This window comes from Sebastes fasciatus, chromosome 15 (assembly GCF_043250625.1).
Source record: "Sebastes fasciatus isolate fSebFas1 chromosome 15, fSebFas1.pri, whole genome shotgun sequence".
Taxonomy (NCBI): domain Eukaryota; kingdom Metazoa; phylum Chordata; class Actinopteri; order Perciformes; family Sebastidae; genus Sebastes; species Sebastes fasciatus.
Genome location: NC_133809.1, coordinates 20,735,397 through 20,753,832, shown reverse-complemented (window position 1 = coordinate 20,753,832; position 18,436 = coordinate 20,735,397). Strand labels below are relative to the sequence as shown.

At 41.5% G+C, this 18,436-nt stretch overlaps 1 protein-coding gene across 6 annotated transcripts in view; it reads left to right on the top strand.

Moving 5' to 3' along the window:
• The window catches only part of LOC141752062 (AT-rich interactive domain-containing protein 1B-like), a 235,278-nt gene that overhangs the window by 57,611 nt on the left and 159,231 nt on the right, over positions 1-18,436 (top strand). For all 6 annotated transcript variants that reach the window (XM_074609864.1, XM_074609863.1, XM_074609860.1 and 3 more), the window contains one exon: positions 3,818-4,018. In XM_074609864.1, coding sequence (XP_074465965.1) covers positions 3,818-4,018 — 201 coding nt within the window. The remainder of the gene's footprint in view (positions 1-3,817; positions 4,019-18,436) is intronic.

The following is an 18,436-nucleotide window of genomic DNA, read 5'->3' as shown; positions in this document are numbered from 1 at the left end:
ATGGCATGCCCAGATGAACAAAAGTGAAAAACACATTTAGAGGAAATAAAAAACAATTTCTGTGTATTCCCTCTAGTTTTTTATCTGCTGTCCCTCCTGGCGCAAACACGATTCACTTCGTGTCATATTCATAATTTTTTTTCCTAAGTACAGCCATTTCTCTGAGGGGAGAAAAAAAATAATGTTTCAATTTGTCAAGAATTGTTGTCGGGGTTTTTTTTTATGCCTGGTGGTGTGAGGGAAATGGTGGGCATATCTCTAGCAAAAGGCTGCAGTGGGCTGAAATCTCATTTAGTGGAACTTGTCATGAGAGCAGATACGAGGCTCCGTTTGGGGAGATACTCATTCTTTTTGCCTCCGTGGACAGGTGTGGATAATGCCATGTGTGGAAGATGGACCAATGCATTAGATAGCTCTATATCATTTTATTGTGGCGGTTTTATTTAAGGATTTCCCACAAGAGAGGGAGAGAGATGAGAGCCAGTGCAAGATGCTTCTAATACACATGTCTGTGCATGTGTGTGTGTGCGCTCTCAAAGCTCTGAAGTTGTTTTCTGTGTCCAGTGCCTTTCTAAGTGCAGCAGTTAACATTTTTTATTTTTTTTTGCAAGCGCGTGTTTACACTTGGCAGCCGTGTGAGGGGATTTACTTGTGTCGCGCTCAGCATTTTTGGCAAACGGAGGACCTCTTGAGATGGATTGGTGAACTGGATGGAGCTGGGGGAGGGGGTGTGTGTCCCATATCACGGGTGGCACAGTGCCCTGGATTTTTCGGAAACTGGAGAGCGTCGCCCTTTTCGCAGCAGATATTGCTTAGCGGACCTGTGTACAGTGTGTGTGTGTGTGTCTGGCTTGTGGCGTGTTCTGAGTGTACAAACATTTAAGGTCATGTGTTTCCCTCCGCTCTAGCCTAAACACCATTATCGCTACATTAGAAGCATATGACCAGAGTCTGTTTAAAAAACAAAACACTCTTTTAAACAAATCTCTTCTTTGATATTAAGTTGGTTTAAAGCGGCACTAGGCAGAATATTTTTGGCATCATTGGGCAAAAATTCCATAATAACCTTTCAGCATATTGTAATTCAACTGCTCTGAGAAAAAACTAGACTTCTGCACCTCTTCATGGCTCTGTTTTCAGGCTTTAAAACATCTAGCCCATGACGGGAGACTTCATTTCAGAGAGAGAGCGTTCCTATTGGCTGTTCTTTCAAAGGCGGCAGCTGTCAATCACTCGCAAACTCCGATAAAACGGCAGCGCTGATCAAATATGAATTAATATTCTGTTACTATAATGCCTATTTCTTGTGGAAAATGTTTCCCGAAACATCTTGTAGTGTACTGTTTAGCTGTGAAATGAGGGAGTATGCTCTGGCCGGTGGGCGGTGCTTGGTATTTCCTCAACTATTCTCAACATGGCTGCTGGGTCACAAACTTTCTCATTTTACAGCTAAACAGTACACTACAAGATGATTCTAGAAACATTTGAGGCGAGAAATAGGCATTACAGTAACAGAATATTAATTCATATTTTATGGCAGTTTCCAGCTCGGCTCTGATTGGTTGTTTTCCTCCAGTCTGTGAAATCTTGCAGATGCCATTAGGAGCCCCGGAGGGCACCGGAGGACACAGAGGCACATGATTGTTTTTCAGATTACCTGTCTCATGCACTACTGTCAGGATATAGTGACCGTTTTATAAAAATAACTTTTTTTAATCATATTTGCTCCAACTTGCAATCAGCTTTAACTCTGTATAAAGCTCAGTTCAGATGCACTGAAGGACTAAATCATCCTGAATTAAGTTATTAGATCACTCTCGTTCCTGTTCAGTCAAGCTCTTCATCGTTTTTACTGAGCAATAAGGAGTCGAGATAAATAATACGATGATTCAAGGTTTTTTCTGGGGAAAAAAACACAATCGGGAACAATTTTTGCTTCTTGAACTTGAAGTTCATCCATCAGCATTTCAAAAGTACAATTGATTTTTCTATCAAAAAAACATTTTTAAATGAATTTTACACCACAATGGCTCATAACTTTAATTATTCCCTAATGTGCTTTACTCTAATGCTGGCAATCATTTTGTCAGATGAGATGTCAGTTTTGTCTGCTGGTTGAATATTTCATTTTAGATCGGTACTGCCGGTGCATTCAGTGACTTCGACAACGTTGTAGTACGGAATGCTTTACTTATTAGTAGTATCACGCATGAAGGAGGGCAAAGTGAAGGACTACAAACCCTGCATTAAAACACACACGTAGCATTTTTTTCTGGAGATCCTCGTGGTGCAGACCTTTGCAGGATAACCCCCCATCTCCTCACACACACCCACATACACCTCCATGCTGTGAAATAACTTTTAGACACCCAAGAGTACTCATTCCTCTCTCTCTGGCTTTCTTTCTCCATCTCTCTCGCCACCCAAACACACACTCCTCTCTCCTCCGCACTCTGTGAAATAGTCCAATGTACTCCACGCACATGCCTCAGTAGACAAAACCACTTTAAAGCTGGAGCGCCGTAACCGTCCGCACGTAACCCGCTGAATAAAGTGCTCCCATCCCCTGACATGTCTTCTTGATATTAGCCTGGCAATATGAGGCAACGGCAATTTCTCCTCCACGCTAGACGAGGTGATATTGAGTTGGGAAGAGGAGAGGGAACTGAGGAGGGAGCTGGTGGTGGTGGAGGAGGAGGGGGAGGAGGGAGTTAGTTGGAGATGAGAGAGGAGAAGTGAAAGTGTGTTGTTTGTGTGTGTGTGTGTGTGTGTGTGTGTGTGTGTAACAGTAGGAACAAAATGTCATAAATCACACATGATCCTACACGGCGGAGACAAAAGGGGAGAAAGCATGAGAGGAGAGAGGGAAGATAGAAGAAGTCCATATTATCTGCCCGGCAGACAGACAAACAAGCCGCTACGGGTGACAGATTAGCATTAGCCTGACGCACTGTACCAGAATTTTCCAATGGCTCACTGAGAACCCCAAACAACCTCTTAAAAGGCTCCGAAATACTTACAATGGAATAAATCGCCCTTGACACCTTCTCTTTCTTCTCTTTGATTTTGTTTTGTGTTCATTTAAGAAGCGAGCTCCCAAGGTGGAGCTTCGGAGAGCAGCTACTTTGACTGCTTCACTGCCCTGAATTCCCTCCCGGGATTCAAACTCGCAAACTCGAAATGCCTCGTAATGCAAAGTTTGAACCGCTGCCAGACAGTCAACCCTTACCTGTTCTCTTTATTTGAATTCAGAAGAGCATAAAAATCAAATGTGATATCAGTATTTCTGCCAGTTTTTTATTGTGTAAGCAACGACATGCAAACAAGCAAGCGAGAGGGAGCGCTGTACGCCGATTACTGGCACTGCTGGGCTGTGGTTGTGGGAACAAGGCCATAGAGTTTTTATTGCTATTGCTTCCCATCGCTTTAAACAACATTTACAACACTCTCAAAACCCTTTCAGACATTAAAACAAAGATACAAGCTTTAGGTTTTAATTAAATCATTATATTTTGGCCCTCCTCCAGCAAAGTTTGCGCCTGATAGCCGTGCAATAAACATCGTTGCTTACTTAATTCCATTTGTAGTTCATTTATGACCTGCAGACACTAATTTAAGGCTTCCACTCGCTGTGCAATTATAAGATAAATCAATGCTGGCTGTGGTTTGGCGTGCGTGCACACTAAGTGGACTTCTGTCCAACTTGGCAGATGCCGGGCGGATTCATTTGAATGGCTCTCGGCCAATCACAACACACCGTCGTGAGTGAATGTGAGATATTAAAGAAATCATTAATCTTTCTTTTTCCCCTCTACAGGTGTCTATGGACTTCATGGCTATGAAGCGCTCGCAGCTGTACAGCATGGCCAACAATCCCTACTCCACCCCACAGCAGCCAGGGGGCGGGCCTTACCCTCCTAGCCAGCCATACACATCACCTCCTCCACACAGATACCCAATGAGCATGCAGGGGAGGGGCCAAATGGGCATGGGCGGGATGCAGTATCCTCAACAGCAGGTATGTCAACAAACGCTACGTTTTTTGTACGCGTGTGATTCATGAACGAGTCATCCGCCTCAGCTCTGCAGCGCCGAACCACATATTGTAGCTGGTATTATGAGCGATATTGCTGTGGGACATTTCGCTTCTCATGGTGAACATTCTCCAGCGGTTTTCCCCTGAAGGCTTGGCATGTTCAATTTGAGACGCAGCCTAAAATACCAGGCGGCACATCTCACACCCTGGCATGTGGCGGTGTCACTCCTGTTCATCACTCAGTTCCCCCGTTAGACTCCCACTGGAGCGAGATGGGTTTGATGCTGCGTATGCGTGGTATGTGTGAGCATGTTCATTCTTCATGCTTGTTTGATGGAGCGCTCGTATGCTTGATTATGTATTTCTATAAGCTTCTCTACTGTGTGTGTGCGCATGATTTTTTTGTATGCATGTCTCTTTAATTGTGTGTGTGTGTGTAGTGGAATGCTCTCTGTGTAGTAAACATAGACGCAGCACAGCCGACCCACGTCACAGTCTCTCTGTGCGACACAATAGGCCTGTGTTGGAGACAATAGTGCTTCTGTCTGCTTTATTGAGTCTTAAGTAAATCCCATTTGGACTGGAAGGGTGTGTGTGTGTTGGAGGGAGAGATAGAGGAAAAATATGCACGTGTATTAGACTGTGTGTACTCTATTTATGTGTGCGCGTGGATGAAATGTGTGTCTCACATTGCTGGCAGAAAGCAAACTTCTTCTGTGTGTTTGTATGACAATCTAGTTCCATTAGTGTAGTTTGTAGTGAAACAGCACTGCTGAGCGCCACAGCGAGAGAAGGGGGGAGTGTCCCCTGCTGTCACTGCCTGCTATATTTAGGCAGCTTGGTCTGTCGGTCTGGACTTGGACACCTCTTATTGGGGCGAGCGAGCTTCCACACATAGCGACACCACAGAGAGAGAGAGAGAGAGAGAGAGAGAGAGAAGGAGAAGGAGGGAAACACAGATGGACTCACAGAAAGAGTTCCTACGTTGTCTTAAAATATTGTACAAATGTGCGTACATGCAGTAGCAGAGGAAATTGCTGTGTAATGCTCATGCATTTATGTTAGGGCTGTCAATCGATATTTAATTGTGATTAAATGCGTGATTGTTCATAGTTAATCACGGTTAATTGCAAATGGATTGCACATTTTTTATCTGTTCAAAATGTACCTTAAAGGGAGATTTGTCAAGTATTTAATACTCTTATCAACATTGGAGTGGATTATGCGAATGTATGTATATATATTTTTATTGGAACTCAATTAACAACACAAAACAATGACAAATATTGTCCAGAAACCCTCACAGGTACTGCATCTAGCATAACAAATATGCTCAAATTGTAATATGGCAAACTGCAGCCCAACAGGCAACAACAGCTGTCAGTGTGTCAGTGTGCTGACTTGACTATGACTTGCCCCAAACTGCATGTGATTATCATGAAGTGGGCATGTCTGTAAAGGGGAGACTCGTGGGTACCCATAAAACTCATTTTCATTCACATATCTTGAGGTCAGAGGTCAAGGGACCCCTTTGAAAATCACCATGTCAGTTTTTCCTCGCTAAAAATTAAGGTTAAGTTTAGAGCGTTATTTAGCCCCTTCTCCATAAACTAGTATGAGACTGGGTGGAGATATCAATGAATTCATTTTGTAGTTTCATATTATGTATTTTTTATCATTTAATTCTAATTATTATTAGTGGTGTTAAAATAAATTTGCGTTAACGCATTGTTATCACGTTAACTTTGACAGCCCTAATTTATAGGCAGATAGACTCCCTCTCCTACAATATTCTCAATTTTGCAGTGAAGATATACAGTATGTTGTGTTTTTTAAAAAAAAAAAAAACTCATGTGGAGATAGAGAAGACATTAACAAATAGGTATACTGAGAGGTGCACAAAGAATGAAAGGGCTACTACACTGATTTTACACATGAAGATCAGTTTACTCATCTTGAGGAATACAATATTATGCAACAGATGTATAATGTCTTTCGTGGCTTTGGAGGAGCTTTATGATGTCAAAATGATATTTCGATTTTTCATTAATGTATTTATTTTGGTTATGGATGTGCAGGCTATGTGTGTTTATAATAATAATGATAATGACGATAATAATGTTAATAATAAATAAATAATATACTGTATATATAACTGAATTTATCTTTATCGTTTACTAAATAAGCAGCCTATAAAGCTACAAAATGATGAGTAAATGTCAAAAACAGATTACAGCAATAAACGAAAAGGTGCAGGCTGAAGCCAGAACTGATTATTCCTCCCCTTATCACAATACCAAAAATAATAATAATAATAATAATAATAATAACATGAATTGCCAAAGAAGTTCAGTGTCATGCTAAGCCACTAATTTACTCAAATATCTAATATTATTTTGACTCACTGGTCACAGTGTGCTCTGCAGTCCTAACAGGGAGACTTCATCTTAGACTTCATTACCCAAGCTGCAGGTCTAAACCTCATTTGACGCATTTTGATGATGTCAACACGCTCCCAAAACAAGCATTACTGAGCCTGCTCAGGGGTTTTGCAGTCTGAAATACACACAATTGGGAGCGAGCGGGGTTGTGTATGCGAAGACGGGCTGTGCATGGAGAGCAATGCCGACGCATAATGACGTACAGTCAGGAACACGCACAAAAATACATCCCTGGTACTGCTTTGTGATGAAATCCTCGGGCGTATTACATAGCCCAAACGTAGCGCTATGGAACGTAATTAGTTCAAATAGAATTAGTTGTTCACTCTGGCTATAGCCATGGGAAATGTGCTTCTAAAGTTTCTAATTATCTGGCTCTGGCTTTAAAAGCAGCACCACCGCATTGCCTATCTGCAGCCGGTGAAATCTAGCTCACAGTAATGAGTTCGGAGGAGGAGGTTTAATTCCACACTCTCACATGAGCGTAATGAGCCTCACCTACAGAAAAGCGGTCAGGGGTCTGATCAGGGAGCAGCGGGGAGGGCTAAAAATGAATGCCCCAGATGTGTACCGCAAAATTTACTGTATATCAACTCTTAAAGTGACTATTAATTACATATCAAAAGACGCACCAAATGGACATGATTGCAGCTGTGTCTGTAGGGGGATAAATCAGCCACCCCACCCTCTTTCTTAACCTCAGATGTTATAAAACGGCCCCAGGATCAGCCGCAAAGAACATTCTCACCGTCTTGACTGTGGCTACATCAGCAAGGGGGATTGTGGGTGATGTAAGACGCGGCACACACAATCCCCCATGATGCATTGCGCTCCAGGGCTGAGACCTCAGCTTGTCACAGCCAAGCACGCTGGGATGTTGCCAAGCAACGTGACGTCAACAAAGATATGCGTGTACGTCTATCTCTGTGATTTCCCCAGGACTGAGTGACTGTGTGTATGTGTGTGTGCGTGTGTGTGTGTGTGTGTGTGTAGGGGGTTTTAGCAGAGGAACAAAAGGTCCTCTTTGACTGCCTTTCATTAATATGATTAAATCCTGCTAAAATTAAGCCCCGCTCGTATTAAATAAAGACTCCACAGCAATACATACAGTACATTTCATCTAGTGGAGCTACTGCATATAGGATATGTTGGGGCTCACCTCTGTCCTCACACATAAGGTGTCAAAATTCACCTTTGTAACAGTTTGGATGCACTTACAATCATTGTGATTTCACCCGATTAGGTATTTAATGTTTGAATCAAAGGGTAAGTTATTATTTTGTCACTTACCCTGAGCGAAAAATTGCAGTGTTTAGGGGTTAAGACAGCAACCATGAAACACAACATCCCCCATTCACAGCCAGGGACCTTTGTTGCATCTCTTTCTGCCTCTTTGCCTAAAATTATAAATGCCCTAAAAATAATAAAAAATAAAACAGCAAAAATTTAAGAAAAATATTTATTTAAGAAAAATTCTAAAACAACATTTTTATCCAGAATTTGTGTTCCCATTACTCAAGGAAAATCCACAGAGCTCCCTGTAAACAGTTTTTATTGGAACTACTTACCACTGAAAAAATAGTCCTTATGAAAATTGTTGACAGCAGGGTTGGTGGATTATCCAGAGTAACGGGGACAATACCATTGTTTGATGCTTTGAGCACCACAAACAAAAATCAGAAATCTCTGAGATGATGGATATCTAAAAAACACTGCATTGCATGATTTTGTGTGTGTTGTAGGGGTGTAACGATTCATCTACTACATCGATGTATCGATTTATATTCCTATGATCCAACTACATCGATAGGTACTTGGCAAGTTGTCCTTCACAGGGGACGTATATCGATCTAAAATCGATTTGCAAGGTATATAATCGATTGTATCGATACTAAGAATTTGCACCTTGTATTTAAGGACGACAAACATTATATGGATTTATTTTGTAGCACTTTTGATAGTAAAGAAATGTTACACGTTACTCCGGTTCACTCTCCCGGTGTATGACGACATCGACATTCGCCAGCAGCGCCAATCTCAGAAAGACAACAGAAAAACGAAGCAAGCAAGCAAAAGATTTTCAAGCTGCGTCGGAGGTCCAGCGTTTGGAAACATTTTGGCTTTTGCAAAAAAAAAGGGGAGATAAGTCCTTGAGAAATTGCTCGCTGTTTGTGGAATATGCAAAGGCCAAGTAAAATACAACGACAACACAAACAATCTTTCCGCACACTTACTGAAACGCCAATATTATTGCACTACCGTTTATATTGAAAATGAGAACAGAAGCAGCAGGTTAAACCACTGTTAATTCGACTTGAATAGTTTATTTTATTTTCTGTTAAATATAATGTCTTGTATCTTGAGAACTGAAGCGGGTCCTGAAGTTGCACTTTTTATTATTTTCAAATAAAAGGTATATGCATTTGCCATTAATCGTTGTTAACTTGTTTATATCCATAATTCATTTATCCCTGATTCCCTTAGAAGAAAAACTTTGATGAATCCTGACCTGCACTGTCCAGTATCCAGCTATTTATTTCACAGTCACACTGATTGAATTTTTGGCAAAAAAAAAGTTAATGTATCGATTTCAAGTCATTGAAACGTATCGTATCGCTCTAGATGAGCCACATATCGTCCTTGAATTGCATCGGTACCATGGAAAGGGATACGTATCGTATCGTTGTAAAAACGTATCGTTACACCCCTGGTGTGTTGTGTACCAGATCTGTATTCTTCAATGTTTTGAATCTCTGTGGCATGTGCATAACCACAAATCATGACAACTCAGCTATTTATTGTTATTTCTCTATATTGGTTTCCACCTTAAAATACTCAGCTATATAAAAGATGTAATATCCGCACGGTGACATTTACATACATAAACACACTAACGCCTACATGTTGTACATGTTGTATTGACACATTCACATAAAAAAAGCTTGTGAAGGAGAGGAAGGAAGCTAAGAGCTTCTACAAAGACCTCTCCCATAGTTCATATAAACACTGTGACTGAACTGTTATCTTAATCTGGTTGTTTACAGTGGTAGAGTTATTGGTGTACATGTAAAGGTACTCTGTGTGTGTAACCCAGAGGCTGTATGTGACCCTTCAGTCCAGATTGAGTCGTTGTTTCTGGGGGGGACCGTGTTTACCTGTTCAGACCCTCAAGCTTAATGTCTGGAGCTCTCTTCAGTCACATACATGCTTGCACAGACAGTACAGACGTGATCGCACATGAACTCTCACACACACACGTTGTGACAAATTCTTAACAGTGCAGTTCACTACCAATTAGGTACTCTTCCTCGTGGCCTCCTTTCCTTGATCCAGCCATAGGAGGCAAGCACAGACACCGATCTCGCTGTTGATGTCTCGGAGAAAAAAAACAACCTTTCCTACCAGCCTCCAGCAAATCAGCCTAGAACCTGTATTAGGTGTAGTTAGCGTCATGCCGCGTCTGCATGCGCTTCTGTGAGAGACCGTTTGAGTGTGTCACAAAGGGTGAGAGACGGAGCGTGCATGTGAAAGAGCGCAAGACACTGTGTGTGTGTGTGTGTGTGTGTGTGTGTGTGTGTGTGTGTGTGTGTGGAGTGATGGGAGCCAGAACAAATATATCAGCAGAAGAAAAAAAAAAAACAAGAAGAGGAGGATGTAGAAGAAGGAGGCGGGTGTCTTGGGGATGACAGGCCACACGAGAAAAGCGTCTGTTTGGGAAGTGGAATGAAGTTGAAAGCGAAAAAAAAGAAGAAGAAGAAGAAGAAGAAGAAGAAGAAAAAAAACCCGCCAATTCTTAGCGTAATTTCCTGTGATTTCAAAGTTGGCAGACGGAGAGGGAAAGGAATTTGAAGGAAACATTAGTGTTTGATGTGAAAAGAGGGGAGGGGTGAAGGAATGGGAGAAAGAGCAGGAGGGAAAAAAAGATATCCTGGAAAATGAAAGAGAGAGAGAAATAGAAAAAGGAAAGAGTGTGTGTCTATGTGTGTGTGAGTGTGTGAGTGTGGAGGGGGGGTGATTGTGTCAAGGAGTCAGGCAGAAACCATTACCAGTGTTGGCTGTTTGTTCCTTACACACTGGGCCAACTTAATAGAAGCCAAGCATTTAAAGTCAAGTGGGAATGTGGCTGACCCGCCGCCTGTTCAGTCCATACAAACCACAACACCCCTTCACAAGCCTGCCGTCCTTCAGCGCTTTGTATACCTTTTTCTCCAAGTCCCACTCTCTTTTTAAAGATTATTTTTTCAATCAATTCAGTAATAATCAGAGGGCAAAATAAAGAAAAGACGAATGAACCAAAAAATAATACACATGTATTCTTTTAAAAACCTGTATTACATTCAACTGGGCGAGCTGTGTACATTCCTAAATAATACGCAACATTTCAAGATGGCTCTTCGCCTTTGTTTTTATTCACTTCATGTGCTTAACTTCTGCAATACAACAACATGTTTTACAGTGGAAACCACTAAATTAAAACCAGCGTCGTGCAACTGTCAACGACACATTGTAGTGCTTTTTGAAAAATAATTGTAGACACTCAATAAAGCTGTTATTTGAATTTCGTTGTTATAATAAATGTTTTCTGTTTTGTGGTATCGTAACGGAATAGGCCTTTTTCGCAGAAGATGTTTTAATATGTCACAGTAGGAAAAGCACAGGTGTAAATATTGAAATGAATGATGGCTGAATTCCATTTAGCTGCTTCAGTTTCAGGGTCCTGGTGTTGTGCACGCTGGCTCACTGTCACACTGTCATGGCTTACTGGGACACTTGAACGGAACGGAGCCATCATTAGTCGTATTAGTAACACCTGTTTTTTTATTTCAAAAAAAATATTCTTATAAAACGGTCACTAAATCCTGACAGTAGTGCATGAGACAGGTAATCTGAAAAAAAGGATGTGCCTCTGTGTCCTCTGGTGCTCCTAACGACATCTGCAAGATTTCACAGACCGGAGGAAGACAACCAATCAGAGCCGAGCTGGAGCCTGCTGTCTCTGAGCAGCTGTCAATCACTCATGTCAAACTAGGCAGCGCTGATCAAATAGGAATCAATATTCTGTTACTGTAATGCCTATTTCTCGCCTCAAATGTTTTCAGAAACATCTTGTAGTATACTGTTTAGCTGTAAAATGAGAAAGTTTGTGACCCGGCAGTCATTTTGAGATCAGTTGTGGAAATACCAAGCACCACCCACCAGCCGGAGCACAGCCAATAGGAACGCTCTCTCTCTGAAATGACCTGCGATTGGCCAAAGTCTCCCATCATGGGCTGAATATTAATTCTTATTTGATCAGCGCTGCCTAGTTTGACCGTTTGATCGGAGTTTGCGAGTGATTGACAGCTCTACTGTCATGGGATAGATTTTTTACAGCCTGAAAACAGAGCCATGAGGAGGTGCAGAAGTCTAGTTATCTCTTTAAATTACAATATGCTGAAAGGTTATTATGGATTTTTTTGCCAAATGATGCCAAAAACATTCTGCCTACTGCAGGTTTAATACCTAACAAGAATAAAAAGAGACAAGTTTGTAAACGTTTGACTAAATCTAGCCTGTACTTTTAATTATTACCAGTTGAGAAACACGCAAAATGCTGATAATTAAAACTTAATTTGTGAGTATAGTTACCTTGGCCAGAGAATAGTGACCGGGCTTTTAAGTTTCCATTAAAACAAAAAGCTGTAAAAATCCCTGTCTGTCCAAACATCATCTTGTGCACTATCGACTTTAGGGAGTTAGATGGGTAATTTACGACATCGATTGAGCCTGGGTGGGGGGGATCCTCACCAGTGGGGAGAGCGAGGGCCACTTGGAAGCACTTAGGGGCCCCGGGTGCTGGGGTTGTCTCTGGGGTTAATGCAGCCAGCGCTGCTGGCTCTGACGGATGGCTGGGAAGCCCCAATAAATCAGCCCCTCTGCCAGGAAAGATGGAGGCAGAGGAGGGGTGGGGGTACAAAGGGGACCACTCCAGCCTCGTCACGCCCCTCCCTTTTTGAGAGGCTCTTGAAACACCGGAGGCTCGCTGTTCAAAAGTACACATCTCCATCATGCAGATACACACACACACACTTTCTTTCTTTCTTCTATCTCCTCCACAACTCCAGACCTGCACTCCATGCCAGCCCATGGGACCGTGGGCATTTTCACCTCACAATTAAAAAAGACATTAGGGGTGGGGGGAGAGAGAGAGGGAAAAAGAGAGAGGGGGGGTCAAAGGAGGAGAGAGAAAAGGATTGAAAGAAAGGAGGACAACGATATGGAAAGGCTGATTAATTAAGGGTTCCTCTCTGGCTATAGAATAGATGAAGTTTCAGGATCAATTAATTAGCAAGCTAGCCTACGCACGTCAATGGATCTAATAGCCTGCTCTCATTTGTAACTTTTATTACCCCGCTGCTGTGGAGTGGCTCTCAGCCAATCAGACGACACGTGGAGATGATGCTACGTGGCCATTAACTGGAGAGAGGGGAGAAAACCCCTCCCGTTTCACAGACCAGTTGAAGCGACACTATCAATTATATCAATGTAAAGTGTGTATATGCTGGAGGAAGATAGCAAAACACAGAATGTGACACGCATTAGTGAATTCTGTGTTCATTCAGGACAAGCATGACATGCACATAGTGTATAAAACTAAATTGTGATATACAGTATATGATATGCCCCAGTGGATTATACTTCTGTGAGCCATTAGTGAAATTACAAACCCAGCTGTCAGTTTTTTCTTGCTGTTGCATTAGTTGTACGAGCTTCAGACTCCCATCATTCTCGCGCAGGCAGGTGAAGTGATGGAATTTAATATAATTTTGTGTTGAATGCAGGCAATCGGTGTAAAACGTCACAAACGGGAGTGTTTTTGAAAGATCCAGACTCGGCGCTCTGTGTCTGCGGCGCTCTATATGCGCCTATTGATAAGATAAAAGAGCAGAGAGATGAAAGTGGAGCGAAACGGAGGGAGCGAGGAAGGGAGAGAAAAGAAAGGGATGCTTTACGTCTTTGCCGAGTTACTAGGGGATTAGTCGCTGCTCTAATTGGCTCACCGAGAATTCATCTCAGTTTTTTCTTTCAGATTAGAGATAGATTTTTACACAGGTCAAGTCTGCTCCTGCGTCTCGGTTTCTGGGCTTCATTTTTAGAGCGGAGGATTCAAGAGACGTGACACGCTATCAACATTTGAAAACAGATCTGAGAAGGCATAGATTGGCATGATCAAGGTGTTACCTGGATTCAGCCTCTGTGTATTGCTCACATCCATCCATTTGGTGTTAGATTGGTATGAGAGGATGAAGATGGAGCCCGGTTCTATAGACTATGGAGTCTAACTTCAAAGTACGTCTAGCATACTGTATTGACTTGAATATAAAAATCTGAATTTTAAGACGACTTTTGCAACACCTTTTAAGATAAGCGCTAAATACAGGAAGATAAATACGGTAAATAAATACCGTCTTTAAATGAAATACTGTGAACGTGCTGTAGCCTTTAAATATTTTAAATTCCATTATACCATCTCAAGAGAATCATCATTAGCTAGTAGATCAGTAGAATCCAAACATCATGAACGCTCTCAGAAGGTAAAGCATTCAGGTCACTACTGTTTTTCTTCACAACCACCGGAGACAGAGAGAGAGAGAGAGTTGAATGTTTAAAGGTTCTCTCTACGATATCCAGAGCATTAATATAGCATAAAAACAACTATTTGCTATGTAAAGATATAGAGGAGTAATGTCTACCTGAGCAGAGAATGAAGTCGCTCTTGCACTGTGTGTATTGTAATCCGAGCTTCTCTGTGCTTTGTTGACATAGCCGGACAGGCCAAGTGTGCCTTTTAGTGCATGTTCGTGCATGTGAGCGTGCCCCACTGGCTAGCTCACGGCCACCGCTCTGCACCACTCTCATACGGCGGTTACAGCTGATAACGCCGTCCCAACCGACAGTGTTGTTGCGGAAGTGTAGCACATTTTAGTTGCTTTTTATGAGTTGATGTAAATGTGACTGATTGTGTTAGGTAGACAAATGATATTGCCTCATATCCGGAGCAGGCCCCTGAATTAAAGAACATCGTATCGTGGCAGACTGTGATATCAGCAAATATCATATCGTTGTCCAAATCAATATAATATGGTATTATGGTGAAACTTGTGATTTACAGTACACCCCTGCCGTCGCCATGTTGAGAGCCCTGTGGAGGCAATAGATATGCTCTGAATTTTGATTTTAGCACCTCTAAGTATAAAACATCATTTTATATTCAGGCCAACACGGTTTATAGATCTTTCGGGTCATAATGGAATGGTGGTGTACGTGTTTTGTTGTTTGGGGATCATACAGTGATGTATGCTTGCTCCTGTTTTTCTCTTTTATCTGAGTGAAACACCATAAAATTCCTATCAAGCTGGTTGACATGACAATAAATTAATAATTGTTAATTATACACCCAGATGCCAGTTTATTAGTACACCTAGCTCAAACTAGAGAGGTGTTGATTCAACTTTATGGTCATTTTGGACATTTGTGGTGCTGTTGAAGTGTATTGCATTATACAGAGAGGCATTTCTCTTGTTTAGCCTACCCTCATTGATACAAATGGGGAGGACAAAATAATAGAAACACCTCAGTATAACGCAATACAATTTTAATGATCACAAAGTTGAATCAACACCTTATAACGGTCGACAAAAAGTGAAACTGAGGGGCTGATACTTCCAAAGTAAGGTGTCATGGACAACACAGGCCTACCTGTCTGTACCCCTTTTACCCCGTCATCCTTCACATCACCAGCACCTGATTCATCTCCAACACACCGTACAGTAGCCACACTGACCTGAAGGAACTCGACGATCCATGGTGTCACTGTCATTTAACACAGCGGCACCTCAGCATCCAAGAAAGACAGCCTCGCAGCAGGGGATGTGAAATACGAGTATAATCTCCTGCGCTGATGTCGACCGCTAATGGTGAACGAGCGTGTTTCAACTAGAAGTCCCCTTCCCTTCCCTCCCTCCATCCTCCCTGTTCAGATGTAATTGACATGACTCCTACACAAGTTCGAGCCTGTCATCACAGCGAGCGGTGAAAAATGACGCTGCGTGCGGAAATGATTGATCTGAAAGACATTTTAGGGCTTTTTTGTGCTGAATTGTGATGTTTACATGTGTCGCGAGCCTTCTCTTTCCTTCTTCTCCCCTTTGTTATTTAATGATGATCATTTTCTATACGTCAAGACAGGATTTAGTTTGAGTTAGATCCAGTATTAGGTAGCCTTCTCTCCACTAAATATCCAACTTAAACATTGAGAAATTCTGTCAAGAAATATTTCAGCTGATGATCTATTTACCAGTCTCCTCTTTGGGAAAGCCTGCTATAACTATAACAGTATCAGCATCTGCACCTCAGCATTCTTTCATCTCTCATTCATATCCATTTTTGACCCCCCAATGAATCACATTTGCTTTTTTTCCCCCCTACTTCTTTCTCAATTTCCCCTCTCTCTTCTGTCTTTCTTGGCCACAGATTGGGGTCAGGAGTTTAGTAGGGGAAAAACATTTGGAGCCGGTGGCACGGGGCCCAGAGCCTCTCGCAAAAAAAAAGAAAAAATAGAAAAAATAAATCGCTGTTCACACACACATTACAGAGAGCATTAACCTGCCCTGCTCTGCCTCTCCAAATGTCTCCATTACGGCTCTGCTTGGAACAACACAGGCATCGCTAGTCGCAGCCAGCCATCAATTGATGTGAGCAGAAACAGAGAATTAGAGAGAGGGGAAAATAAAGAAAGACAGACAGGGGGCAGGGAGCAAGGTTTGACAGTCTTCAGAAAGGAATCCGAGATGAAAATATAGAAAAACACACCTGTGTGTCTAACAGTCGATAGCTACGCTATCTGTTCGCTTTCACACGCCGTCAATGCGACGTTAACATTATCACGGGGTCGATAAGTCACAATCTTTGAATAGACAGGCTTGTGTTTTTATTTGGGAATAAAAAACCTGCGGTATATGAAGTGCACCTTGCTTCATACTTTAAAAAAAAAAAATACCAGCAAATTTCTCTGCAGCCTTGTTTTTCTTTTGTTGAGTGTGACGGCGTTTCTATGATTTTATATTTAGTCTTGATGTGTAGTGTCTAGGTTCAGGTTAGTGGCACGTCACAATTGAGAGTCCCGTATATCACTCCTCCTATCCCTCGCTCTTTCTCTCAGTCCTCCAAGGGCAGCTTATTCCTCGAGGTGTCAAGGGCCTCCCGGTGTATGAGGAGGGGGAGGAGCGAGAGAAAGAGATATCAAAGAGAGGTATAGAGCGACGGAGAGCGGCGTCACCTTGGGGGGGTAAAGATGCGAGGATGATGACGACGATGCGTCCCCTTCTTCTTTCCCCTAATGTTTAATCATGAGCCTGTTGATGCTGATCCGTCCCTCCGATGCCTCACATTTCATTAAGGGACTCACCTTCGTTTCCATCTCATTCTGTATACAAGAGATGAGGGCACGTGGTATCGGCTGCGAGCGGCTGATCTTATCGCCACACAGAGCTGAAGAAGCTGGTTGATTTGTTTTGGGTCCTGAGTGTAATGATAACCTCTTGTCAGCCGTGCCAGCACAGCTCAGACGTAAAAGAACTAATGTGTTTCTTTAGATGTCAACTTTGTATGTTAGAAAAATGAGGAGAGAGGATGTTCATATTGGCAGTGACAGACTTCAGCAACAGCACATGCGCCCTGTAGCCACTATCTTGTGTGTGCATTCTTAGCAATGATCCTATGGTTCAAACATCTTGACATACACTAAATTAGAAAGCTTATTGTAGTATTATAACTAATTTTCTATGATTCAGTGACAAACTAAGTGTTGCCTAATGCAAACCCAGTAGACAGGTGTGTAGGAAGATGAAGTCAAAGCAAAAGTTCCCGCACAATATATTGTCATGGATACAAGATCCATACAAATTAAATTTGAGTAAAGATATATTTCTATAATGATACTAATCTAATCTTTTTTTTTTTTTTAAATGCCCTATAAATAAAAGTTAATTAAAAGATTACCAAAAAAAGGACAATATTCTTTAGCTTTATCTAAAGATATCACTACTATCAGGAACATTTAAGGGTACATTTATGTGCTTTGTTGGACGTCAGTCAAGCTGCAACTTATTAAAAGCCAATGGCTTTCATATATTTTCTATTTCGTTTTTGGATTTCTTGAGCTTTTTTTGAGCTGTCTCACCACCTTCTCCGATTTGTTTACATGTTTTTCAGCTCTGAGTATCAACTCTTTTTCGTTTGTGCATTGCATTGTGGGACAATAGTGTGTATCAACAGCACACTCAAAAATAAAAGAAATACTAAATTCTAAAAAATAATAATATATTTATTTTGTTTTAAAAATTTATTTTTTATAATATAATATATATATTAACTTTTGTCGCTTTGCCGCTTTAACTTGCTTAGAATTAGTGTGGAAATGTGTATCATAGACTTTTTAATCAAGTCTTTGTCCTCCTCATTTTCATAACACGAGATTCTACTTTTTTTCTTATTGTTTTTATTTTACTTTATCAAACTATTTTAAAAACCAGGTCTTTCTTTACAGGCAGAGATTGTAAGGTTGTCATAGATCCGACAGCAATAGGAAAAGGAAAGATGCAGGTCAACCTGAAAAATGTTACAGTTGGATCACTTAAATGCTGCAGCCACTTATGTCAAATACGCAAGTTATTTTGATACGGGTTTTTCTTCATTCTTTTGACTGACAGATCCGTCAACACTACCATTTCTCCCTTACTGTTTCCCTGCTGCGCTCTCTTGCTGAAATTTCCTTTGATTATATGCCTTTAAGTTAGCTTTTATCTTTACTGAACTGCTGGGGAGTCTGAATATGAAAAGAAAATTCAGTTTCCTTTTTCACTCTGTTTACAATTGTAATTATTTTAATGTAGCCGACTTTTGTATATTCACATCCATC